A 26,028-nucleotide genomic window follows, 5' to 3' on the forward strand; every position below is an offset into this window, starting at 1 on the left:
TTATTAGACTATGAAATGAGAGGAAGTAAGAGAAAATGTAATATGCCCCCTTGAAATACTTTTAAAGGAGTGTTTAAAAAGTAAGAGATTTGAGATTTTGTGCTAATCGCTCACTATAAATCACTTTGCAAAGAGAAGTGGCTCCGTTTCTGCCCGCTGCATATTTCACTTTTGCCAAGAATATCTCGATTTCTGTCAGTTCCATTTTAGATTTTCAGGGTTTTTTTCCAGCAAACCGAGACCCCAGTTGCACATTAATGGTAACCTAGAAGTACAAAATGTGCAAAACGTATTCATATTTCACTTCTCCTCCCTGGCTAACTACAGGTAATTGACTCCATATTTGAGCTTGATTCCTTCATCCACAGTCCTGCTGTGTTTGCAAGTCAAAGTGCTGCCGTAACTGTGATTAACTCAGACAGATTACTGAGCTGTGCGGCTCACAAGTTGCACTTGTGCATAAGCGAGGGGCAGTGCAGCTGACTTTAGCAGTCATGTATTATTAGTCTTTGCAACTTTTACACAAAGTTTAGCGAGTGCAGTACTTCTATCATTTAGAAAACAGCATTTGGAGCGCAGGGGCAGATGACTTTTAGTGGTGTTCCGTCAATATTCGTGTGTGAGATATGAAATAGTGTCTAATTCGGGGAGCAAAGTCGACTTTTTCTCACTCTAAGTCCCCACAGAAGTTCAACTTTCCTTCCACAACTTATCTCCCAAGGCACATTTCACAAGTCATCATGAGCAAACGGATTCTCTTAGCTCAGTGCCAGCAACCTGTGAAAGACTTTGAGTGTGCGTGTGTGTGTGTGTGTATGTGTATGTGTTTGTATGTGCGTATGTGTGTCACAGGGGTCGGGGAGGTGTTGGTTGAATGTAATGCAGCGGTATGACGTGTGATAACACCTTCCTTTGTGAGACCCGCACCCTTTAGTGCATTCACACTTACCAATTAACAAAGAGGGGCTAAAAAAAGGAACGACGAGCGGCGAGATGTGATGAAGATTTTCAGATGAGACCTGAGAAGATGCTGAACTCTAATTGCATTACGTTATCATTCCTGTGGGGATCTGTGAATTTCCATTTTTCCACCTTGCACCTGACACTGAACACTGCAGAGGAGTTGGTTGGTGGTAAATCAGTACACAATCCTGTTGTTGTACATTTAAAGGCAACCTTTGGAATATGACGCTTATTCTTATTTGTATTATTATTTATATGATTGAACCAAGACTTGGATTTTTGTGCGGTGTTCACAGAAACGGTTAAACTCTGATGTCACTGTGGTGTTCTGCATTGCAAAGGACAGAGAGGCATTCGCAATGGGCCTTCATTTAATTTGCGCTCCCAATCTGCGTGTAATTACCTCCTTGATTTACTAAGAGGCCAGCTCACTATGCTCTCAGCCCTCGGGAATGCCTTATAGACTGAAATCTCAAAGCTAAGAGGCGCTTCAAAGGTGCGGGTCAGTCTTGGGATTCGTCCAAAATCAACAAGCGCGGAATAAGAAATGTCTGGATTAGATCCCAAAGCACGAAGCCACACTGAGGGAATGATTTGATGAATGATTCTCCCTGTGTCAAAGCGACTGTAAAACTAGAGCATTATGGGTCATTTATTGCACCTCTAATGAAATGAAATGGAGATGGATTGATATAAAAAGCTGCACAAAATGAAAACACTCCACTGCGATGTCATTTAAAAAGTAACAACATGGTGCCTCAGCTGCTCAGTGATGTCAGGTTCATGTCCACCACAGCGCCGTCCCCTCTTTGTCCAGCCTCTCATATTGTGCCATTGTTATTTGGCTCTATTTCTCTCTAATAGGTGGGAGAGGGGGTTTAAAACTAATTCATTCCAGCTCCCCTTCTATCTTTTGTCTGCTTTCAATGACATTTCAATAGTAATCAGGTTAATGAAATGTTCTTTTCCCCTCTATAACCTTCTTTTGCTATACCAGCGAGCATCACAAAGACGGACATGTTCCACATAGAAATGATCCGCACACTTATCCTACAGCACCTCCTCCTCCTCCTCCACCTCCTCTTCCTCTCTCTCTCTCCTCCTCCCGCAAATGAATATGCCTGATGTAAACGCTTCTGGTCTCTCGCTTGTCACTTTTTAGCGCATCCATAAATGAGGCATGTCTGATCGCTCTGTTTGTCGCACTCTTAACTTTAAAAACAGTAAACGTCTTTGTGTTCTGCCTTATTTTGTCGATCCAGGCCAGTTACATCCGCATCGATGGAAGCGTGCCATCCTCGGAGCGAATTCAGTTGGTCCACAAGTTCCAGAGTGACCCAGAAACTCGCGTGGCCATCCTCAGCATCCAGGCAGCTGGTCAGGTACACGCAGATACATAATGTGTGACTCAACATCTCTATAAAAATGGAAAAGGTCTGCAATCCAGGTTTTTAAAGCACTGGTAGAAAAAGTTAACATATACTACTTTCCAGAGTGGTCACAAATTTGAGGTTGTTACCAAATTTGAAAGTGTTTGGGCTCTGCTTTATTAGACAAACAAGTCACCACGACAGGGAAATGTGCCTGACTACGCATAATCTCTATCGCTCTCTCTCTCTCTCACCCAGGGTTTGACCTTTACAGCTGCCAGCCATGTAGTGTTCGCCGAGCTGTACTGGAACCCTGGCCACGTCAAACAGGCAGAGGATCGCGCCCACCGCATCGGGCAGACCTGCTCCGTCAACGTCCATTACCTGATTGCCAAGGGGACCTTTGACACCGTCATGTGGTCCATGCTAAACAGGAAGGTGCGGCATCTGGAGAGGCTTGGATTCGCCCTCGTTTTCCAGCACCTAAGCATTCGTTGGTGTGGCCTAGTTGATGTCAGATTTAATTTGAATCATAAATCACAACGCGTCACAATGGCACATTTGTGGCAAAGGCACAGTATCACTAATTAATGCTCCTCCGTTTAAATGAATGCGATCTCACTTCAGCTGCCTCAGACTGCTCCGTGGAGAATACGGTGACAATGGCAAACACACATCTTAAAATAATTATACCGCATGCATATATAGTAGCACTGCGGAAAGGTTTGACTGTCTTAGTGAGTTACATTCACTTAATTCATGCAAGTGAATAGATAATGAACCTAAAAGTAAATCATTGAAATTTGAATATAAGTACAGGATTTAGAGATTTACATCAGTAATCCTGGCTATCAAGGTTTGTTCATTGAAAGGATGAATAATGAATTGTCACATTGTATTTCTTGTGATCGACCTTGTTTTTCCTCCAGGAAACGGTGACGGGCAGCACATTGAATGGAAGAAAGGAATATCTGAATGCCGACGAAGGAGACAAGGACAAGTGGGAGTTCCTCAACTTTGCCCAGGCTTGGTCTCCGAGCGAGCGGGTCCTGCCGCTGCAAGGAAACACAGGAAGTGTCAAAGACGAAGTGTTTTTCACTCATGTGAGTCATCTGGAACATTAGGCCAAGTACTTATTCAGTTTAATTCACCTCCACTTTAAGTTAGGTCTCGGTTGCTCTGGTATTTAAATGAAATTAACCCATCACACTTCCAAATCACCTTTTTGAAATCGCTACGTGAGGAGGTTTTCAAGGGAGAAAGACGAGAAGTCTTTTATTCAGCTTTATAGAGAGAGCTGCCGTGACATAGACATACCTTTGGGGAGGAAAAATGCCACTCAAAAGTGAAGGTGTTGTCATTCTAGTGATGCTGCCTTAGTGGAGTTTAATAAAGGCCTCCAAAAGGGAAGAAAAGACAAATTGTGAATAGTATTATAGCCCAACCTTGCTTTAAGTAATATGCTAGTGAATGTGTCACCTGATCTGCTGTAGACTGTAGTATAGACCCTGATTTGACCACTGGTTCTACAGTCATTTTCACCTAACACAGTTCTATTTGGGAAGCCAGAAGCTACGTTTAGCTTTTGTTGTTGCGGGCCACTATTCCCCTTTTGCCGAAATAGCTACATGGCTCTGTAAGGGTCCATTCAAAGGTACATGGACCTGGTAAGAGCATCAAATAGCTCCAAAATGAAAAGTAATTTCTAATGATAGCAACAGAGATTTCCAGTTGATCAGATGATGATCCACTGCATTTGTCTTATATAGATAAATAATGGTGTCATCTGCAAATATTTGACCTATTGCATCTCTCTTTCCTTCATTTTAATGTTAGAATAACTCGCCTAAACAAGCTAATTCCCAAAGGTTCTTAGGGGGTTTGATTTGATATCAGTGTGAATTTTGCATTTTGATAAAGAAATGTTTCAGAATTATGTGATTCGCTTGGGACGGCCGCCTCTCTGTTGTTAGATGTGAAGGAAAAACAACTACAGCTTGCATTTCTCCCCACAGTTTGAGAAAGACAAGCAGCACGACATCCGCTCCTTCTTCTCCCCGGGTGCCACCAAGAAGAAGAAGAGGAAGAGAACAGAAGATGAAGAAACGTCTCCCTCCGTCCTCTCTGAGACGGCTGTCACGCTGCCTGACGGCGGAGCGCGCTTTGATAAGACGGAAGAAGACTCCCGCGCCCAAACCTCCACCCCGCCGGACCAAGATTTCTCCCCGCATTTGAAAAGACTCTGCACGCCCCGGGCCAGCGTGAGCCTCGGGTCTCGAAACGAGGGGAAGCGGAGGAGGTCGGCAATGGCGGGATTCGGTCGTAGTAGTCCCAGCGCCCCGGCCTCGGCCCTGGCCCCCCGCCGGCTGTCAGAGGGCGCCTCTAGCAAGAAGTGGGACTGCGCTACCTGCACCTACTCTAACAGTGACCTGCTGCCGTACTGCGAGATGTGCGAGCGCCCGCGTTCCTCTGTCGGGTCAGGTAGGATTGCCAATCTTGAGTTTGATACCAACAACTGATAACGCATCTGTGTGTGAGTGTCTGTGTGTGTGTGTGTGTCTGAGCGTGTGTCTGAGCGTGTGTGTGTGTGTTTTCTATACACACACATCATCTAGTCTGGATACCAATGATAAAACCACAATAATCCCATGGTCAGTGACAAATGAAACACCTGTAACAGAAATGCTTTATTTTTCTCCCCGTCAGTATCAATGGCAGCAGTCTGTTGACATAATACTTTTGAGCAGAGTTACAGATTTCACCAGATGGAGATGCGTGATAGCAGAAGATGGAGGCTGAGTCTGAAATAGCTCGGAGAATATTGTCTGTCTCTGTCTCTCTCTCTCTCTCTCTCTCTCTCTCTCCCTCTGCAGATGACAAGGACACAGTATAATTCTCACCTGTCAAGCTGAGGGAGAGAGAGAGAGACAGAGTGAGAGAAACCGAGAGAGAGAGAGAGAGAGAGAGAGAGAGAGAGAGCAGGCGTCGCTGCAAACGTCTCCACAAAAGTTGGAAAAAAAAGTTGAGCTCAAACTGAAAAAAATAAATCTCTGACAGGCTGTGATTGTATCTAGCAAAGGAAAGGAAGGATGGAAGTTTCTCTGACCTGGCAGGCTGAGGGCTGTCGTCTAATACACCCAAACGCTCCAGATATTGTTTACCAAAACATCAATGTTTCAGTCTAATTAAGGTCTTGCAGTGAGATGGCACTGAGGGTTCAGTTTGATCTCTGTTGTCTGGAGATCTAAATTCCTTGTGGAGAGGAAAAGGTTGCCGTGATAAGAAGTGATTGGAAAAAACGATGATTTGATTCATTTAAAAGTTATTTCACAAACATACATGTCCATCTATAGGACGGACACACTTATTTCGCATTTACTTCCAAAACCCGTCCATCAGCTTTCCTTATCTTCCAGGCCAATTTTCACACGAGGAACCTGGAATTGCAAGATAGCGTCTCTTGGCAACTGTCACAGGAAAAGGAAACATCTCAATTGTCTCTCCTCTCAGGTTCGGGCTGGAATATGTGAAGAATCCGATGGAATGTGATAGACATTACAAAGAGGTTTTCTGCATTCCATCATTCTAGGCCTGGAAAATTCCATGACAGGTCTGCGATTTTTTTTCGCCCCATGGTGGAAACCCTGCGTGAAATAACTGGAATTCTGATGTAAGGCGCTGAACATGCAACAGAAATGGACATTAAAAACCTCCTGAATCGCCCACACTGCAAAACAGCGACATAAACATTTTGTTTAAACGCACTCTTTCACACACTCCTCTGTTCTGATCCTCAAATCTCCCTCCGATTAAACTGGGCGCAGCTATAAAAAAGCGTCTGTTAGCAGCCTGGTCCGCCACGTGTGAGGATGATGGACTTTAAACAGCCGCAGCTCACACACCCTGACACCTCAGCAAGAATAACACACCCACACCCACACACACACACACACACACACACACACACACTCACACTCACCCACACATTTCTTTTTAACAAATTTCACCCCCCCTTCCCTTCCCTTGCTATTTTATCCGGGGCTGCAGCAGATGCTTGATAACTATTCAGCACGCACACACACACTCTTCTTTGACACAAGCACCACTCTGCATTCACAGCAGCGGGCTGTGTCAGCGCGCTAGACGTGAAATTTAACAACCTGCTAAATTTGTAAATGACAGACTGTGCCGGGAAATAACAACTGTATTTATGGAGATATCGCTCAGCTTGGCACCGCAATCCTCAGCGTGGAGAAATGCAGAAAAATAATCAGGGCAGAACCTCGGGAGTGACACACGTATTCTTCCTTGAAACATTATCCCTGCAAGATCAACATTTTCTCACAATGAAGATGAAGAGCGCTGTCTCTGCGCCCCCGCCGCCCAGACGTAATGACAGCTTGTAGAGAATCACAGAATATACTGACGCGTGATGCAAGAACATCAGGAGGTCTCATTCAGTATAAAGGAAGCTCAGGAGTGAAGCGCCGAGGAAAATTCATCAGACTGCAGGAAGCTTTTGTTGTTTCACTGCAATCGAACGCTTGTGTTCCAAATTTAAAGGCCTATTCCAAAGATTTCAGTGTGATTTTATTCACTCAGGGGTCTGTTGTGATACATCTGTGATGCTTTAATTGGCCAAAAGCACACATACACACACTGCTCTTCTTCCAGTCTCCCGTTCTGGAGTACTGCTGTACACACTGAGTGTAAACAGGCCATTCAGGTGTTATGGTCACAATGGTAAATGTAATTGCATTGTTGAATACCAGAAATGCAAACTGCAATGAAACAGTGGAGTCTTAACATGCCTATAAAATGGAAAATACCGCTTAAAATCAATACTTCCCAGGATAAATCGTCCATGATACCTAACATCCATGAACCCAGAGTCCAGTGATGTAACGGAAAGAATCCTGATATGATCTGTGTTGTGTTCCACCCCCGTAGTTTATCCACCCAAAAGTTTCTGTTGGAACCATTTCAGCTTTTAGCCCGCAGACTTTCCAGAAACACTCACTCTGTGCTTTTGCGTTCCTGTTTCAGGCCGTGTGTGTGGGCACAGCTCAGTCCTTCAGACCGCCAATTTGTCTCTTAGCACCTCGGGCGAGAGAGGAAGAGGGTAAAGTGGTTACCTCCCTGCTCTCTGCACCTCCTCTAACTCCTCATCTCACCACCATTTAACGCCAATGTTTAAGTGGCTTCTCCTAACTGTCTGATCGACGTGGCTCACACACTTATGTCATCAACTTGGCAGTGTGTTTACGCGTCCCTGTCTGAATTTGAGGCTTGGATTTGGAAGCCTCTCAACACGCCACACACATAATGGGGTTCTGATTGGGTTGGGGCGTGGGGGGGGGTTGGGGGAACAAGAGGGTTGCGTGGTAAAGTCGAGGCACGGCCCTGTAGGATTTTCCCGTTAACATCTTCCTCGGTGGGGACAACTTAACACAAATTGAGCTGTCTCCCGGCGGTCTCGCTCGGCTTGTTAGCGGAGGGGGGCAGCAGCGGGGCCACGAGCCCGGAGACTGAGATGACATTTGAGGAAGCCGACTAGAGGCTGGCCTTTTGAAGAAACAAGCCGCAGAGAGGCTGGATCACTAATTAGCCCTCTGCGTCCCCGAGTCTCACAACTTACTGTCTTGTTAGATTTCACACCTCAGGTTCAGCAAATAATGTGAAAGGATATGATATGAAAAATTAACTAGGAAAGTAGAAACGGGAGATTGTATAGCGCCGCGCCTGCTGCGTGGCGTCCGCCGCACGCCGGCAGCCAATGACTTTTTGCATCTGAAAATAAATCATTGTTTAAGAAGGGAGACGTTAAAGTGAATGTCAGGACGCCAGCAGAGTTTGATTTGCTGTGTTCCACCTTTAGCAACGAGTATGGCTGAAACGATTCGATAGTTTTTAGATGTAATACTAAATAGAATGTGCTCAGATCTGTACATTAGGCTTTAAAGTCATGTTAAGTCACTCAATGATGATGATGAATAATTGCTATGGAGTTAAACGGCACAAATATAAGGACGTTATCCCTTGAAGGAGCTTCAGTGTAGTTAGCTACTTTTAAGCTAACTACACTGGTCGTAGCTCGTCTGCAGCTTAATCACCTAAAATCGCGAGTCAAGTCATGTCAAGTCTTTGTTTCTATAGCTCTATATAACATATAATGTCTCAAAGGGCTTTACAGGCCCACAATATCAGGAACATTCCCGACCCAGCCCCAAAGCTCTCTAGGAAGACGAGGAGCTAGCTTGAAAAGTAGCTTCCCCCAACACTGCTTCTGCTGTATGAACGAAAGCTAAATCGACGGTGCGTTTGCCTGCACAGGGTGGAAACACAGAACAATCGCTACAGTCTCTCCACGTGTTCAGATTGGCACTCAGCCATGGTGGAACGCCTGCACATCGCTCACAGCGGCCGGCCCAAACGCTGCACAGATGCGGCAATCGCTGACAATTACTTTGTTTACGTTTGATTGCAGATGATGCTGACGAGCAATTAACAAAACAATGTGACACGGAGATAATTACATCTGCGGGTTGAGCGGAGAGGCGGTGAGAGACGGGTGGCAGGTGTTCCATCTGAAACTTCCTGCCTTGATCTGACGTGCCTCTGAGCAAAGGATTTCTAAATCTCCCCCAGATTTACTGACCTCCACTCGACGGCCATTAAGTAGAAATCAATTACCAAGATAGCAGTCATTATTAAACCCCAGGCCCATAGTTTTACACATATTTCCTTGTAAAATTTGATGACATCAGCCTTATATTCTGCTATGTTCTGAGTTCCGTCTGTGAATTTTACACATCCTCTAAAATAGTCACTCAAAGGACTGGTGAGAGCTAATAACGTCATTAATGAGCCATATTGAATTTTACTTTCATGTCAGCAGTCATTTTGTCACGCTGTCACCTTGCCCAGATGATGGATCTCTCGCTCGGGAGTGAAACCCGTCATAGTCTGATTGTATTGTGCAGCCCTGCCCGTAACGTAATCTCCATCTTCCTCTCTCTCTCTCTCTCTCTGTCTCTATGTCTCTCTTCCTTGTGTCCCAGAGCGCCCCGGGGCTCGGCAACCCCCTTCCACCCAAAGGGACCGGGCTTGCATCGTCCTCTCCGACTCCGACAGCGACGAGCCAGAGCCGCAGCAAGTCAAACAGAGCGTGGAAAGGGAGGAGGAGGAGGAGGAGGAGGGGGTGGAGCTGGATGATCCCCTCAAAGACAAACAGAAACTAGGAGAAGCAGAGAAGGAGGACAAGCGGCAGCTCAAAGGCAAACAATCACCAGGAGGGCGAGGAGATGTCGGCGGCGGCGGGGGCGGCGGAGGCATCCTCCCCCCTGACCACACACTGGGTAATCCCACCTGCAATCTCCTCCTTTTCATATCCAGGGAAATTGGCTGGTGCCGCATTGTCACCTGCCTGTATAATGCTGTTTAATATCATCACTTCAAACCAATAAGGGGCTGTATTTCATCCCATATGGGGCTGTGCGTTATTATTTTTACTATTATTAGTATCTAGTTGGGGATATTGCCTGTTTCTGCTCACATCAAGCTACAACTGCCCTGAAAGAAAAGCTCATTAATCCGCCCCCCTCCTGGGTGCAGCTTGTTCAAATAGGTGACATATCCGCCGTGATGAACAACACAATAAAGTCAACGGTGACATGCAAATTTGGCGATCCCCTTCACCCGCCGTCCCTGTCCATCATCTCTGACACGCAAACCTGCCTCCACGCCACCGCACTCCACACAGACGTCCACATGTCTACGCTCGTCTCCCAGGGACCCCAGGAAACAAAATTCCCAATTACACACCGTGTAATATTGCAAATTAAGACCTCTGCGCTCGAGCACTCGCGTCTCAAAGGGATACGCAAAGCAATAAATTGCGCTAATTACTAAGAACTAATTACACTGTGTGCAATATGAAGAGCTCTAAAAAAAAAATGCCAGTCTAGCAAAGTCTAACAAAAGCCCATGCGTGACCTGAGCACCGCCACTGAAAGCCTGCAGACATTCCAGGTTATTGAAGGACGTAATTGAGCTGATATCATTTCAGGGCTCCAAACTGCATGAAACCGGAGCAATGTGACTTTAGGTGCCATTTGCAGCATTTGAACACATGTAAATGCGATTGCAGTAGTTTATCTGAAACAGTATCATGTGATTACAGGGAGACAAAGCAGCATTTTAACCCCTACATACAATTTACATGATATTATGATGAATATGAACCTAAAGCGGCTGGAAATGTACACAGATATTCCCAAATTGAACATTTTTGTACACAGAGGCTGTCCTTTTATTATCTATTCAAATGCGTAAGTGGAACATCATTGTCAATTCCCATTGACGTTATAATGTTTATAATGTTTAGAACGCAATCATTTAGAATTCAAGTTCATAGAAATATAAAATAGGAGCGGATGATTTGTGTTGTATTTTATTTATCTGGGTTTATTCAGCCTGACAAAACCTAAAGAATTCAATTCCAAACTCTGAAACAAGATGCATTAATCACCGATGTATGTAATGTATTTATGACTCATAGATATTTATGGATGCTAAATAGATTTGCGGCTCAGGATTTGCTTTCTTTGTGTCGCCTTTGGTCCAAAGTGGGATGGGATGGAAGTTGGAAATCTAATTGCCAGACCTTCCAAACGATAAACTACAATTATTAGAAACAAACACACAAGCGAAGCCGCTGTCTATAACGGTGACGCTGCATAAACGAACACACACAACAACCACCACTGTGTGTTGTCAAATTTACCCATCATGCAACCTGTCTGTTCCACATTGGTCCTTAGACACACACACTCAAAGACATCTGTTAGCGTCCACAGATTGCGGAGTGGCTAATTTCCCTCATCTCCGTGGCTACCTGTGCCCCCAGGCAGGTCTGGGATTCCCACCCCAGAGCGCGTTCTTCCCTCTCTGCTCCACGCCCCTTCCTCCCTCCTTCCTTCCTCCCTCCCTCCTTCCTCCCTCCCTCCACCTCATCAACGGCGCGGCTTTTGTTTCTTTTCTCCCAGCGACAAAATACTAAAGGTGAGCGAAGCCGCCTGCTCCGGTTCAGAAAGAGGGCTGTCTGTTTAGAGCGGCTCCAGGGGAGAGATAAAAGCCTCGCTGTCGATCAGAAATGGCAGCACTACAGAGACGCCGCTGGATGCCAACTTGTTCCTTCCCTCCCCTTCCCTCCCCTCCCCTCCCCTCCCCTTCCCCACCTTGGCCGTGTAGTTTTCCCCGGAGGCGGCTAATGGCTCCATCCATCCATGTATCCATCTACCTATCTATCCGGTAGTTTGTTGGTCAGTTGCGTGCCGTTGCCGCGCTCGCCCTCTCTCTTTCTTAATGCAGAACACAGCACGTTGTCCAATAAAAGTGACCTATGGGGTCAAGAGTGTCGCCTAATGACTTTCCTCCACCTGCCCGTGGCTTCAGGCAGGCAAACCGCCGCTCCCCCCCCCCTCTTGATTGCTCTGAGATTACTTCCCTCGCCGCGCCGCCGGGGCAATCACTCCTCCAGCCTGTCTGTCTCTCCGCCCGTCTGGCCTTATCTGCGCGGCCTAAACGCTCCGCGCGTCGATACGGCCGATATCCGGGATGTAAGTTCAAGGGGCGCCGGCGGCAGCGGCGACACATTGCGGCAGCCCTGAGCGCGGCGCGGTTGGATTTCTCTTTTCTTCTTCTCTTTTTTTTTGGGGGGGGGGGGGGGTTTTGTGTCATCTTTTGTTTCGATCCAGCAGAAGATGAGATGACTCAGTCCAATTAGGCGTTGTTTTCTTTCTTTTGCAGTAAAATAACAGATAAATCCCCCGGGGTGTTTTGAAGGCACTGTTCATACTGTGTAAGTGACAGTCTAATAAGACGGCTTTGTAAGATGAATTGCCCCCATCGTATAAATGGCCCACTTAATGCAGCTGGCGCGTTCCGCCACTGCAAACAGGGGAAACGCACGGGGGGAGGAGGGGGGAGAAAAAACTGCTTACAACCAATATACCACGCACATTGCAGAGCTGCTAGGTTTCATTACAGATACAGGGGGAGAGATAGATGGGATTTCTTTGTGTCCTAAAAATGTTTGGTTTCCAGGTCTGTGGCGGCCGTTCCACCAGGAGCGGCCGCACACATCAGGACGGAACATGCCAGACCGGGTAAGATTGCGCCGATGAAATATGGCACTCATGAGAGACAGGTCAAGGAGAGGAAAGACGGGCTGTGCTAGAGCTATCGCACAGAGGAAAGGGAAAGTTTTAATGTCAAACAGTAGCACGAATACGACACCTAGCAATGATGTAATGGGAATATGAGGAAATATACAGAAGAATAGAAGCACAAGTTAAGTTAAAGTGAGTTTTTCCAACAGAATCTTGTTAGGACATTATGAAAAATGTCATCTGTCGTCCGCTTCTCTGCTGCCCCAAAAATGTTCCGCAGATGGTGTGATGTCATCATCTGGGACCACATGGTTTCCAACTAATCACTCTTCCACATTTGGGAAGAGGTGACTAAGTCAGTGAGGGAATAAAATGGTGTGAGAAGGCGCTGAACAGCAGCGCTGCATATATACCCAACAGTCCTAATGAGTAAAGCCTAGAACTTATCAATCAACCCTTGTGTGTTGAGCTGATCTTTCCAGGCACAGCCCTGTAACGCCCGCTGCTATGTGACATCACTCTTGTCACAAATAGCACCTGAGTGTAATTTTTCACCATTAGAAACTCAAATTGACACACACACACAGTCTCTCGCTCTCTCTCTCTTCTCTCTTCCTCTCTCGCTCACATACACACACACACAGACCTGGCAGACAACTGACCACGCGTAGTGATTTAAGGCGAGTATTATCAGAGTGTTATAGGTCATTGTCTAAATGAAGCGTGGTCGAGTCTCATTTCCACCGCCTGACCTTTTCCTGCTGGATGCTGGCGGGACGAGCGACAGCCACATCGCTGACAGTAATGACTGTCTCTCTTTCTCTCTCTCTCCCTCTCTCTCTCCCTTGCCCTCCTTCTGTGACCGTCATTTTATCTCTCTCATTCTTCTCACTTTTCCGTCTCAAATTCATGAGCAAACTTGCAAACGTTTTGATCATCTCGCTCATAATTTGTCTTTCTTTTCTCTCGCTCTCTCTCTTTTGTCTTTCGTCTCTGTGCCTCACATCTGCTAATGACGTCGATGCCGTGGTCCTGAAACGTTCAGTCGCAGTCGCTCCATCACCTCCAACTCCCTCCCCCCCGTTTCTAATATTGTGCTGCGTCGTAAATATGCGGGGATGCGACGCCTGAGCCGCTCGTTGCATCACCGGTGTAGCAAACCGTGTCGCCAATAAGGCGGCGAAAGCCAAAATTGAGCCGATCCCACAGTTTGCACGCGGCGATGTGTTAGTCAGCGTCTTCCTCTCTGCCTTGCAGGCCCCAGAGCTGCGGCGTGTGTGTCTTCTGCTGATGCTGATACTAAAGACAATGATGATGATGATGACGATGATGATGGAGACGATGCCAGCTCCTCCCTCCCAGTCTACCCGGGCCTCCAGTTCCGTGCCAGCCAGTACACAGACCGAATATATCTGTACTCAAAGGTACCAGAAACCATATTCTACTCTTCATTGCTTTTCCAGTGTCGTGTTTTCGGAATACACAGATTTCCACGCTGTTATTTTCATCACTGGTTTAATTTCGATGCAGTACCACCGTGCACACTGAGGGAAAACAAGCCTGGTGTCTTTCAACTGACAATTCCTGCTTAACCCTTCCCCGACCCCCGGCTCCGACAGTCTCTCGTAGGAATACAGGCGGTTAAAAGATAGAGTGTAGATTTAGTTTTTGTTTTATTAAAATATATCAAATGTTTTCCTTTTCTGTCAAATATACGACGGAGACATTGCTCAGTTTGATGAACAGCAACAACAGGAGGCCGCAGAGGGAGGATTTACCGTCGGTTAGATCGCTTATAAATTTACAGATCCAGGAAGCTGCACACATTTTATTTTGAAAGTGCAGGAGGCTGGCATGCACTGACTTTTAGTTTGGAGTAATTCCTCCTGTTATTTTGTAAGACTTGGTTTAACCACCTTGTTGGACTCCTGATTCCATTCCCAAGCTATCTGCCTTCTCCTCTCCAACAGAAAGCAGATTATGACACTTACACACTTGTTTCATTCACAATGGATCAGATAAGAGGATGAGGAGGGGGCGGGGGGGTTGAACTGAATCAACCCAGACGGCCGTAGAGTGTCATGTACGTGTGGCCGAGGCGACGATGAGCCTGGTAGATAAATCCCCCCCCTCCCCCCCCTGCTGTCGTTGTGATGATAAACTGAGGGAATTCTGTCTGGAAAGCCGTCACGTCGGGATAATCCCAGGCCGGGAGCGGAATTCACACAGGGGCCGCAATCAAAACACAATTTGTCACCCGGGTAGAACGAGAAATATTGGAAGAGTTAAGATTTTTATGCCTTATTTTCCAGTTGTTTTATTCAAGGACTCACCGCCGGCGTCGCAGATTTATTTTTAACGTGAAAACCCCACATCTCGGGACAAACGCCTCGATGCTTTTATTGTGTCTTTAACGTCCACCACGTCTTCATGATGAACAAAGCCGACGTAACCCGTTTTCCTTCACGGCCCTCGCGTGTTTTAATTTGAGCCTCAAAGTCACAACTGTAACAGACACATTTGTATCCAGGAGCTTGTTAGTGAGGAAGGATGGTGCGGAGCTTTTTCAGTGGGCGTCTAGCAGAGCTCTAATCCTGCGCCACGCTGTTACAACACAACCCTCCACTGACTCGCTATGATATTTATTTTACCACAATCCAAATAAACATGTGTGGGTTCCACCGGCGAGGAGAGGGCGAGCTAATGCTGACTCGTATCTCACAATCCGTGTCCGGCTGCTGCCTTGAAGGAAGTAACCTTTAGACTTTAATGTCCTCTCCTGTCTCCAGCCGTGCGTGTGTGTGTGCCAGCATTCACAAGTCAGCCTGACGCGTGCGAAACGTTCCCCGTGCCATCTTCTCTGGTTTCAAACGCGGCCTCTCCTGCTTTTGAATTAGCAATCGTTAACGCTAATGAAACAGCCATGACAGCCCAAATGCTCTTTACCGTGGTTATTTTTTACAATTATCACACAGTTTCCTTGAAGCCCAGGCAGCGTGATTACCCATAATCACTGTGACGAACATTCCTGTGGGCGTGATGGCCCGTGCACTTTCCCTCACACCGCTCATAAACCTGCTTATTTTTTGTTAATATCGCACATGTTCTGTCACAGGGAAACAGACGTCTCCATAGATTAGAGGGAAAGGGAGAAGGCGACAGATCGCTAACAAGCACCTTGGTTACAGCACGGATTGCCATGGCAACCTGATGAAGTGTCACAGAACTTTGGTGTAATTGAACTCAGGTCCTGCAAGATACTCGTGAAGCGATCTGATGGCTCTGATGAAAGAACGTGTACAGTGCTGCAGCATGTAAACACAACAATTAGTGTACAATTACAACCGCAGAGACGACTTTAACTCGTTCTTTGTCTTTACATCACACAAATGAATGAATCAGAACTTTCAAATCGTTCCAAAATGTTGGTAATAATAGACTCAGTTCAGATTGTGATGAATACACAACACCAGTGACATCATTTGTTCCGGACATCAATCCTCGATTCCTCGGTTTTCATCATTTCCCTCACAACTTCAACACATTTTGGTTTGTGTGTTTGTGTCTGGCGCTGCTGCAATCCACACACCGGCAAGTTGTAATTTCAGTGACAAGTGTTCCTAGTTTGGCGGAGTGGAGCCTTGTCAAAGTTGCGCCGATTGCATCACGTTAAATTAGAACGTCTTCATTAGCAGCTGCCAGTCACGTCTCGTCTTAATCCACCCAAACCAAAATCAGTGAAAATCAACATTTAGACGTTTGTAGAATAAAGTGAGCGTTGTTTTCCTCTCTAAGAGCTTTAGAGAGAGAAATCTAAACGTGGCAGCATGAAGGTGAAGCATCGCCGAGCACAATGAGTGTTTTTACAGTAATGTGTTCATCAGTCATTTCATTGTGTAGTAGTGTTAGTAGCAGTTGTTGTTGTTGTTGTTGTTGTTACTAATTGCAGTAGTTGTGTGAGTAATGATGGTAACAAATCTTGCTCTGGGCTCTTCTGCTCGTCTCCTCGTTTGTCAGGACGGAGCTCCACTCAGCCTCAACTTCGTCCCTCTGGACATCAAACTGGACAACTGGGACGACCTGCCCGAGGCCTTCACCCGGCGCCGGGAAAACCGAATCCAGGTCCATCTTCCCACCAGGCTGTGCTGATATTCATGAACGTGTGTGTGTGTGTGTGTGAGAGAGATTGGACCCACTTAATGTGTCGTTACTGGAAACGCATTGACGATTGGCAGAGGTAGGATAGAGTGGTAATTTTTCAAGTCACGAGAAAAGACGGACAAGTCACAAAAATCAATTGAAACGCTGAGGAAGGCGAGACGCAAGTCCCAACTCAACTCAGAGGTGAAGACTGGCAAGACACAAGTCAAGTTACAAGTTATTAAGAAATGCAAATCACAAGTCAAGTTGTAGATCAACACAGACACAAGTCACAAGTCCATGGGCAAGAGAGTCACAAGTCCCAGGTCGAGGACAGGCAGGTTATAAACTGAGCCCTGACCCGCTGGGGGAAACAGAGACTTGCTTCCTGGTCTGAGAGTAATTTCTTTTAATGGTTTATGGGTTTTCAGATCGATCACACAAAAAGGAAAGTGTAGCGGTGTGACATGGCTGAAATTGTTCTTTTGGATGACAGAATGTTTTACGTGCACACAGGAGAGTCGTTGGAGGTTTTGTTTTCAGGATGACCTTCATTTTAGACTAAGATAATTTTGTTTTATCACGGCCCGAGCGTCTCCCCCGCTCCCTCTGACCCCGGGCAGACGAAGGCGCGGGGCTGTGGAGACGGTTATTAAACTTAACGGATACCCGTGTCGGTGTGATGTGAAACTAATGACGCCTCCGGATCGCGAGGAAGACGAGTGGCGGCGCCGCGCGGCGAGCCTGACAGATAGGTGGAGCGTGCACGCCCACCTTCGGCCACACCGCAGAGCCGGGGAGGGGAGAGGAGGGGAGGGGATGATGTAGTGAGGAGGAAGAGGAGAGGAAGAGGGGTTTGGTGCCAAGGAGAACAGCCAAAGAGAAAGTAAGGTTTTATGAGGGTCGTTAAAGGAGACGGATCATCGCCTCAAACGACCCCGCACGCCAACCGGCTAATATTAAATCCTGCAATCTGCCAGGGCCGTAACCGAGCCGCTGACACGGGGCCCCCACCTGACGCCTTGTTTATGTGGGGTTTGTAAACCGGAGGCGTGAGTTGCATCCGTCCCCTCGCCCATCATTCACGCCGCGTTACGCCCAAATTGCCCATCAAAATCAATACCAAGGAAGCCATTTGTATGTGGGCCGCTCAGCATGCATCAAACGGGAGGGGGACGTAGCCGACGTGCAGACGCGCCCGCACGCCCACGCCCGGGTGTTTTATTGGCGAGGGAGACACCTGAGGGTCTCGCCTCACTACGCTCTGATTCTCAAGTCACATCTTTTTTGTCCCCGTCTGCTTTAGTGACCTGGTAAATGTTTGCAGGCGGTTCCTTAATCACGTCTGCAGGATCGTAGGAATCTGCTCCTCTCCTCAAACGTGGGGAATTTTAACTGCACCTTTGTCCGGCAACAGAGCGACTCAATCAAATCCCCCTCCTGGTTTCCGCCCCCGCACGGCCTCATGTCCGACCTTTGGTAGGAGTGGAAACCGGCCCACTCAACCAAACCTGACACGACTCCACAGAAACACATCCACGTGTCGTCTGAAACCCTTTCTCCACTTCCAGGAAACGCCGGCACGTCCCTTCTTTTGACGTTTTCGTTTCCTCCTTGTGTTCCCTTTTCATTTGCTGCATTTCACTTTTGAGTTCAGCTTTGGACTTATTAACTCTTGGTAACATTTAAAGACGAAGGTGTCAGGAACATTCTGTTGCTACATTCATCACCTCACTCTAACTGCCTCGCGTTTGAAAGCGGCTACCTATATTTATCCCTAAAATAGAGATGCTTGCCGCTGCGAAAATGTCAAGCCGGGGCGTTAAGATAGCTTTCAAAACTGTCAGTCGAGCCCATATCGAGTTTGGTTACTGTTTCATCCATGAAACAAAACTTCTCAAGTGCATCATAGCAAAGTAAATTGCCCATTAGAGCTCAGCGCTTTGTGTTATTTATGTGTTACTGCTGCCAGTGGATTTTCTCTCAGCGATGGAGTTCTTGATTTGGATAAAAGTATAACAGTTCAGTCTGGTGTGATGGGTTTGTTCAGCTCTCCACTGTCTCTGTGTGAGTGCCTGCGTGTGTGTGTGCGTGTGTGTGTGTGATCTCGTATGCATTTTCCTCTTGTTTTGCTGTAAATAAATCAAACCATCAGTTTGTGCTCCAGCCTGTAATTGAGAGAGAATTGAAGCGTGATGTCTGCTCCAGGTGCTGCGGCTGGTTCAGGAGTGGAGCAGCTTGGCGGCCATGAAGCAGAAGCTGCTGCGACGCGGCGGCCTCCTCTTCATCAGCCCCGCCCTCGGCCTGCAGCAGCTCGCCAACGCCCAGCGGCCTCACTCCAGCACCAAGAGGTGAGCCGGGTCCCATTCCAGACGGAAATACATGTAGAGGATCGTTGGGAACCATGAAGCCAACACATCCTCCTCCTGTACGCCTGCTTAACCCCACCTAGCGCCCCCTTAGGTCCAGTCTGTGTACTCGCTTTACGTGTTCGTCTACAATCCCACAGGTGACGTGTGAGATCTCACGGGGGGGGAAACTAACCGCCCTGAGCATGACGCTAAGCAGGGGAGCGCTTGCTGCATTTGTGTGTGGGCGTAACAAAGAGTTTCAGCTTTACATGTAAGTGAGGGAGCGATGGGCGCCGTACGTGTGTGTTGTTTTTTTGACAAACAAGCATTGTTGCGGGCACGCTAATTACAGCAGGCACGGGTAGCGGCAGGGAGACTTCGCCAATTACAGGGTAGACCGGAGTGTGTGTGTGTGTGTGTCCTAAGTGGGAGACTGTGTTTCTCAACCAGGGACGTGTTTGGGTGCATGAACCTAATCAAGGTGTGAGTAGGAGGCACTTGGCCCTGCTTGATTTGATACCTGTTTGATTTATTCACTAATCAGAACCAATCAAGCTCCAGCTCGGGCTCCAGCGGGGGGGAGGGGGGCGATCCCGGCTCACCTTCGCAGCCCCGAGACGCTCCGATTTCACCACTTCCGACTTAATGCGCTTTTGTCTGCACTTCCAGCTCTGTGACCGCTTCCGCCATAAGTCAGTGGTTTGTGATTTACGATGATTTGGGAGGATCTAAGCGGGTTTTAATCGAGTTTGCGTCCTCGCAGCTAAAATTACTCCAAACCCCGGCCTCACTTGGCTTATTGCTTCTACAAAACGCCCACTGCAATAAAAACAATTCACGTCAAATATTTCACCATCTAATGCGTGTGCCGCCCTGCGTTTCAAAAATATCAGTAGCTAAGCAGCGCGGTTGCCAGGCAACACATACAAGGAGCCGTGCAAGTGATTCAATCGGTGATTTAATGTTTTAATTAATGTTGTGTAGTGGGATCAGATGTTTACAGTGTGCAGCATCATCCAACTTAACTCTGTTTGTTTTATTAATTAAAACGTGTAGCACAGAATTGAACATGAAGGGCAGAAAGACAACCATAATAATAATGATGCAGTAAACATCCTTAGCATCCAAATTTGATTTTTTTTTGGGGGTTTTTACTGGAAATACTGAAATGCTGTTTTTATCTTAACAACAGAGAGGATTTGCATTCGGCTTGTAATTTATGCATTAATTACCATCTTTGTTGACATGGTAATTTGTTATATTGCTGCCAGACGGCTTCGCATTGCCTGTGTGTGTGTATGTGTGTGTGTCCTTCATGTGTCCATCTGAATGTACAGCTGTACATTATTGGGGTTTTTTTGTGGAGAAGCACCAAATTCTTCACCACTGGCTGTTTTGCGTGCCGATAAATGACTCATTTCTGACAGCAGGAATAACTAAAGCCCCACACGGTGCGTTCACAATCCTCAAACATGCTTAAAATGAGTCCTCAGCACTGTATTAGCTGGCAGTTGTTAGGTTAATAGTGAACATATGTGAAGTTGCACCTTGTTTCTTCTGAGGTGGCCCACTGCAGTGCACACAGACTGCAATTTACAGTGCAGCAGCTGGGAATGTGTGTGTGTGTGTGTGTGTGTGTGTGTGTGTGTGTGTGTGTGTGTGTGTGTGTGTTATAGAGAGCACCACAGCCGTGTTTCAGAGAGGCCAGTGTGTGCGCATATGTGTGTGTGTGTGTAGCGGAGCAGCAATCCATCAAAGCAGTGGCGGCTCGTTAGTCTGATTTCACACAGGTTTGTATCACAGCCGCTGTCCTTGGTGCTGAAATGCAAGAGCCAGGCGAAGTCGTGCTGCTGTCCGTGGTGCTGAAGGTCTGCAGGTTCACCGTCTGCTCGTGTGCTCACGCGGTGCCACATGAAAGGACCCCGAGCACCAAACCGCGTTCAAACAATCCGTCTCGCCACCATTCTGTCCGTGTCAATGGCTTTGATTAGGAGACGAGAGCTTTCGTCTCGTCTTGTCTTCTTCTTCTTCTTCTTCTACTGACATTTGTGGGTTTTCTTAGTAATTAAACTTGTCTTTGTTTAAACTTTGCTATCAGCATTCAAGAGGGCGGCGGCGACCTTAGAGCAGCACATTCATCAGAACATTCAGAATGATACAAAGCGAGGAGGAAGAAAGAACGTGTTGGCGTTTGGTATCAGTCAAGAGGCGCGTTTAGCTACGATCGCATCGCAAGGCCTCGACCACATGAGCCTGAGTGGACCAGGGACAGATGAAATGTTTGGATGGGTCTAAAATGTGATCAATCACTCTGATAGACACATAGAATCCAAACAGGATGATTAAGGGGACTTGCAGAGTCCATGACACAAAGACAATAACTGAAAACCAAAAATGTTTCAAGTGGTTTTGAAGAAAACCGACATTTTCCCTTCAGCTCAGGTCGGATGGAAGCTTCTCCATCTCCTCGTCTCTCCCCTCTGGGTTGCCGTAGAGACCCTGAGTGACCCCTGATATCAGCCCCCTAGTTCCTCAGGGTGAAGAATGTTGCCCATGTTTGACACATGAGAGAGAGAACTACTCGAGTCTCAACTGCCCAAACACATCCCCGCATAAAGCACACAAACACACACACACACACACACACACACACAGCAGTTGGACTCCAGTTTAGCGTACAGCATCTTGTTTCATCCACCCTCTGTGCTGAGGCTCTTTGAAGCAGAGGATGATCTTCTGTTTGATGGAGACTTTTTCCTCGTCTTCTCTTGGCTTCCAGAGAAGCTCCTCTTCTTTGATGCCTCTCCCTCCTCCACTTTCCACCTCCTGCCATCCCTCCTTTCTTCTGCCTGCATTCCCCTCTCTCGGAGGAATGCACAGAAGTGTCACAGCAAACTAAACAACACAAAGTGTCGTCTTCCCCCACTCTCACACTGCCGCGTAAATGTTGATTATTGGCAATGTGGCGTTCGTTTATTTGAAGCTATTTGCAGCTATTGATTTAGCTTCAGAGGTGACGGAGCCTCTCGTCAAGTAACGCAACAAGATGCGTTGAAGCATTGACGGCGCTATCTAAAACGCGTCTGAAAACATTACTTTCTCCTCCCTCTCTTTTCTCCTCCACCTCTCTTTTCCTTCCTCACCGCTTTAGTATTTGACAGGTTCTAAAGATGCTCAGAGTGCTCTTAAGCCAAGCATGTTACCTGCTCCATAAGAGGGGGTGTACGTTAGAGCCTCACGGTCAAGATCGGGCAGAGGGCTCCTAGTTCGCTTCCCCGAGGTTGCCAAACAGCCACTTGGCAGAAGTATCCTTGAGCAACGCTGCAGCCGTCTCATTTTCTAGAAAGAAGGGGCCTTTGTTCTTCCTGCGTGGAGGAGAAGGACTTGTGTTTGCAGCGGTGTGCCAATGGACTCACACTGTTTTGTGTCCATTCGCTCACCATCTTTGCATTTATGTTTTTCTGGTGTGTGTGTGGGGAAGATGGCCGTTTTTCTCCGGGCTCGATTACGTCAGTTCGCGAGATAACAAAATGGTTTCTGGGACGGACGCGCCGGCTTTGTCCTCCGAAGTCTCGGCCGCGTTTGAACAGATCCTGCAAAATAGCAGCGACCTGTGTTTGACCTCGCCGTAGAGGAGCGAATGAGAACAGAGATCATTTCCCTGAGGGCATCATTAGAGCGCTATATCTCGCCCCCTCTGGACGTGGTTAATATTACCCGTGGGGGTCGGTGATTGGTCAGTTTTGCCCCCGCGAGACTTTTAACCAAAACCAACATGTCAGTGATTTTTCCCGGACATCCCGGGGTCATTTTAATCCTGTGCAGATTGACACGTAGGGATTCGCGCAATTTTCAACAGGCACACCCGGCGCCGGTATCAGAGGGGCCATAAAAGCAGCGGTGGGGCAGGATGGATTAGATTAGATGATTGATGGTCCCTGTGGGGAAATTAGATTGCTGCAGCGGAAAAAGTAATAGGATTCAGCAGGAGAAGAGGACAAATAGAATATAAACACAAACTGAATAGGGAATGAGCAATGAAAGGGAGAAATGGTGCATTTAAGCGCAGTTTGATGCCAAGTAAATATGAGAATGCGCCTGGAATTTCAGAGATGGAGCCGTTTCATTGAAGGTTTGTATTGCATTTATCTGGCCGATTCCTCGGGTCTACATGGGTGATATCACATTTCAGAGCTCCCATCTTCTGTCCCGTGATGTAGCCCGACCCGTAAACCTCAACTCATCCCCAAACGTCCTGTCGACACAACATATGTGCATCCTCCATCCCTCACTGCGTCGTTTAACCCTTTATTCCCCCCCTCCAGGTACCTAGGGAAAGAGGAGGTGGCCCAGGCCTCCCTGGACAAGGCCCAGCAGGAGGGAGGCAGCGTCCGGCTGGTCACCAAGGAGAACTTCTTCAATAAAAGGAGATCCGCCTCATTGCTGTCGCCGCCCAGGCCTGAGAGGTACGTAAGGACATGAGGACGGATTGCTGGAATGGCCCGGAATTCTTAATGATATACGTCGTCCACAGAACGTCTCGTCTCTCAGAAGAGGAAGCCGCTTTCTCCTTTTTCCCTCCTCTACCGTCTCCATGGAGATCTGCGTGTGCATGGTGGCAGAGGCTCAAAGGCCCGCTGAGTGTTTCAGCACAGTTAAAACACACCACAGTACAATCGATCAGGATGCAACGGCCAGTTGACTTCACGCAGGGAACATTACTATGGAAACACACTCGCTCCTGCACAAAGGCAGTGGCTGATGTGGCGTGCCTGAGATAATGTCTTTGGAATGTGTGGCTGTTTGGGCTTCAGGATGCATCGTTACTGCTAATATTGTTCTTTTTTTAGTGTAGAAGCTCTACTTTTCATCATCCACTCCTCTTCAGTAATGGCTGATTGGAGCTGATTGTTAACCCTTTGAGGAGGCCTGCTTGAGTCTTGAGATATGCACAGCTCATTCTGTCACACACACGGTATTGTTTCCTTTATCGGAGAAGAACCTGGGCTGTCAAACAAGTGCATTTGAAGTCCCAATGCAAAAACAGGCAAAGGAGGAGAAATGCTCATTGTAAAGATCTGTATATTTTAAGCTTAAGGTTCAGACTTTATCAGGGATTTATGGATGTTTGTGTAAATCAAGCCTTTCTTCATAAAGTTAGAGGCTGCGACAGTCCTTTCATCAGGGGGCGTGGCTAAGATCAACTCCTCCTACCCCTCTATCATATTTATTCAGCAGAAAACTGTTCAACTCTAGAGATGCTGTCCCCTTGTGGTGGTGCTGTTTTATGCCGGTTTACAAAGCCGTTTCTCCTTGTTCTTCTTCATGGTTGTTGGCATCATGCTGCGAGCTGGCTTCAAGACTCTGCTTTGGTCTGGCCTCACAGCGTGTGTTGCTAATCATCATGTGGTAAACACGGAAATTCATGACTGCCCTGTGGCGCCTCCACTAACTTTCATTCAACTTTCATTCAATTAACGAAAAAGAAAGAGACTTAATGTCAAACGCAATGTTCTCCTTTGAGCGTCATAAAACAAGTTGCTCATTAGTCAGGGACTGAAATCTTCTCTCGCTGGATTTTTCGACATCTGATCCTATTTGTGTGACAGAAAAGTGAATCTTTAGGAGTGAAACTGAGAGGAATGGGAGCTTCTTTCCAATGGCAGCGAGCGATCACTCTGTGCTGAATCAACACGACTCGCCGGTGTGTGTTAAAGCTCCCGGTGCTGTTACTCACAGCTCTTTAGGCAGACGTCACTATAAATGAATCTGAAGTGAATGTGAATAACGTCTTAATCAAACTAAACGAGGCCGTCTGTCGGATGTATTTACAGTCACTTATAAACTCGCAGGAGGCTGCCTCAGATCCGCCGCGCTCGTTTTGGGCTTAAGAGTAAAAACTCTATTTCCGTCCGTCTTTCATCCAGTCTCTTGCCACCTCTAATATTTGGGATCTTCTCAACTCTGAAGCAGCACAGAGGGTTTTCTCCTCCAACTCTCAGTGATTAAATCTCTGCGTCGCTCCGGCTCTTTGTTCCTCTCTCTCTCTCTCTCTCTCCCTGTCTGTCTGAGTTGTAAACCACAGGGACGGAGAATTTAGTCCATCTGTCCCCACCAACGTGGCTCTAGCGCCCTGCTGGGACAACATGGCAACTGCCCAAACTCACTACCGTCACTGCCAGAAGGACACACACACACACACAAACATACAGTACATGGCATTGTGTGCAGACGTATCATACATATCCTCCATATGTCCCTCGGTGCTGCGGCTGCAGACTGTAAAGTAAGGCCTATATATATTTTTATGCGCTGAATGTATATTAAATTGTGCTTCTGCTGCTTTGCTGACACCGACGGAACGGAATCTGCCTGTTGGCTGAGAGTTAGTTAAGGTACGAGGCACAAAAATCAAATCAAAGGGATTTCATACATTGTCAGAATCTATTTATTATTCATAAATATTCATGTTTCTATGGCAGAGCCGATCTTCTGACATTGAAAGAAGTTCATTTCTGCCATTTGCTGCCAATCCCTCTCATTTGTAAGAACAAAATAGAACCCTGAACGTTCATAAACTTTGGAGGACGGCTCTTGATGGAGGAAGGTATGATGAAGGTTTCAGGAGTGAGATGAAAGAATGAAAGACACCTTGGGAGAGGTCAATTAAAGTGAGACTCCCTCAGAGGATCTCACGTCCCTGAAGGTGCGGTGAGGCGAGAACCACACTCTGTCGCGTCCCGGGCTGTGATCCATTTCCTTCTCTCTCTCCAGGCGGGATGAGAAGTCTGATAAGCCGGCGGAGGAGAAGCTGGAGGAGGAGAAGCTGGAGGAGGAGAAGCCGGAGGAGGAGAAGCCGGCGGAGCAGAAGCAGGCAGAGGAGCAGCCTGATGCGTCTGACGGTTACCTGCAGGCGGTGGACAGCCAGGGCGTCCCTCTTTGTTTGTCCTGCCAGCAAGCCTGCTCGACTACCGGCGGGCCCTGGGACACCCGATTCTGCAGCCACAGGTTTGGTCGAGTTTTGACACAATG

General features: G+C 47.2%; 1 protein-coding gene across 3 annotated transcripts in view; it reads left to right on the forward strand.

The window, feature by feature from the left end:
* Positions 1–26,028, forward strand: part of zranb3 (zinc finger, RAN-binding domain containing 3) — a 55,526-nt gene that overhangs the window by 24,240 nt on the left and 5,258 nt on the right. For 2 of the 3 annotated variants that reach the window (XM_076152405.1, XM_076152404.1), the window contains exons 10-19: positions 2,226–2,345; positions 2,592–2,771; positions 3,263–3,436; positions 4,349–4,814; positions 9,395–9,691; positions 13,763–13,929; positions 16,523–16,627; positions 18,854–18,996; positions 23,322–23,462; positions 25,771–26,004. In XM_076152405.1, the coding sequence (XP_076008520.1) occupies positions 2,226–2,345; positions 2,592–2,771; positions 3,263–3,436; positions 4,349–4,814; positions 9,395–9,691; positions 13,763–13,929; positions 16,523–16,627; positions 18,854–18,996; positions 23,322–23,462; positions 25,771–26,004 (2,027 nt within the window). Of the gene's footprint in view, positions 1–2,225; positions 2,346–2,591; positions 2,772–3,262; positions 3,437–4,348; positions 4,815–9,394; positions 9,692–13,762; positions 13,930–16,522; positions 16,628–18,853; positions 18,997–23,321; positions 23,463–23,530; positions 24,026–25,770; positions 26,005–26,028 lie in introns of those variants that run through there. The other variant, XM_076152406.1, reaches the window with a different exon arrangement.

This window comes from Genypterus blacodes, unplaced genomic scaffold, assembly GCF_046128005.1.
Source record: "Genypterus blacodes isolate CSIRO-AG114 ecotype Tasmania unplaced genomic scaffold, CSIRO-AGI_Gbla_v1 ptg000056l_1, whole genome shotgun sequence".
Taxonomy (NCBI): domain Eukaryota; kingdom Metazoa; phylum Chordata; class Actinopteri; order Ophidiiformes; family Ophidiidae; genus Genypterus; species Genypterus blacodes.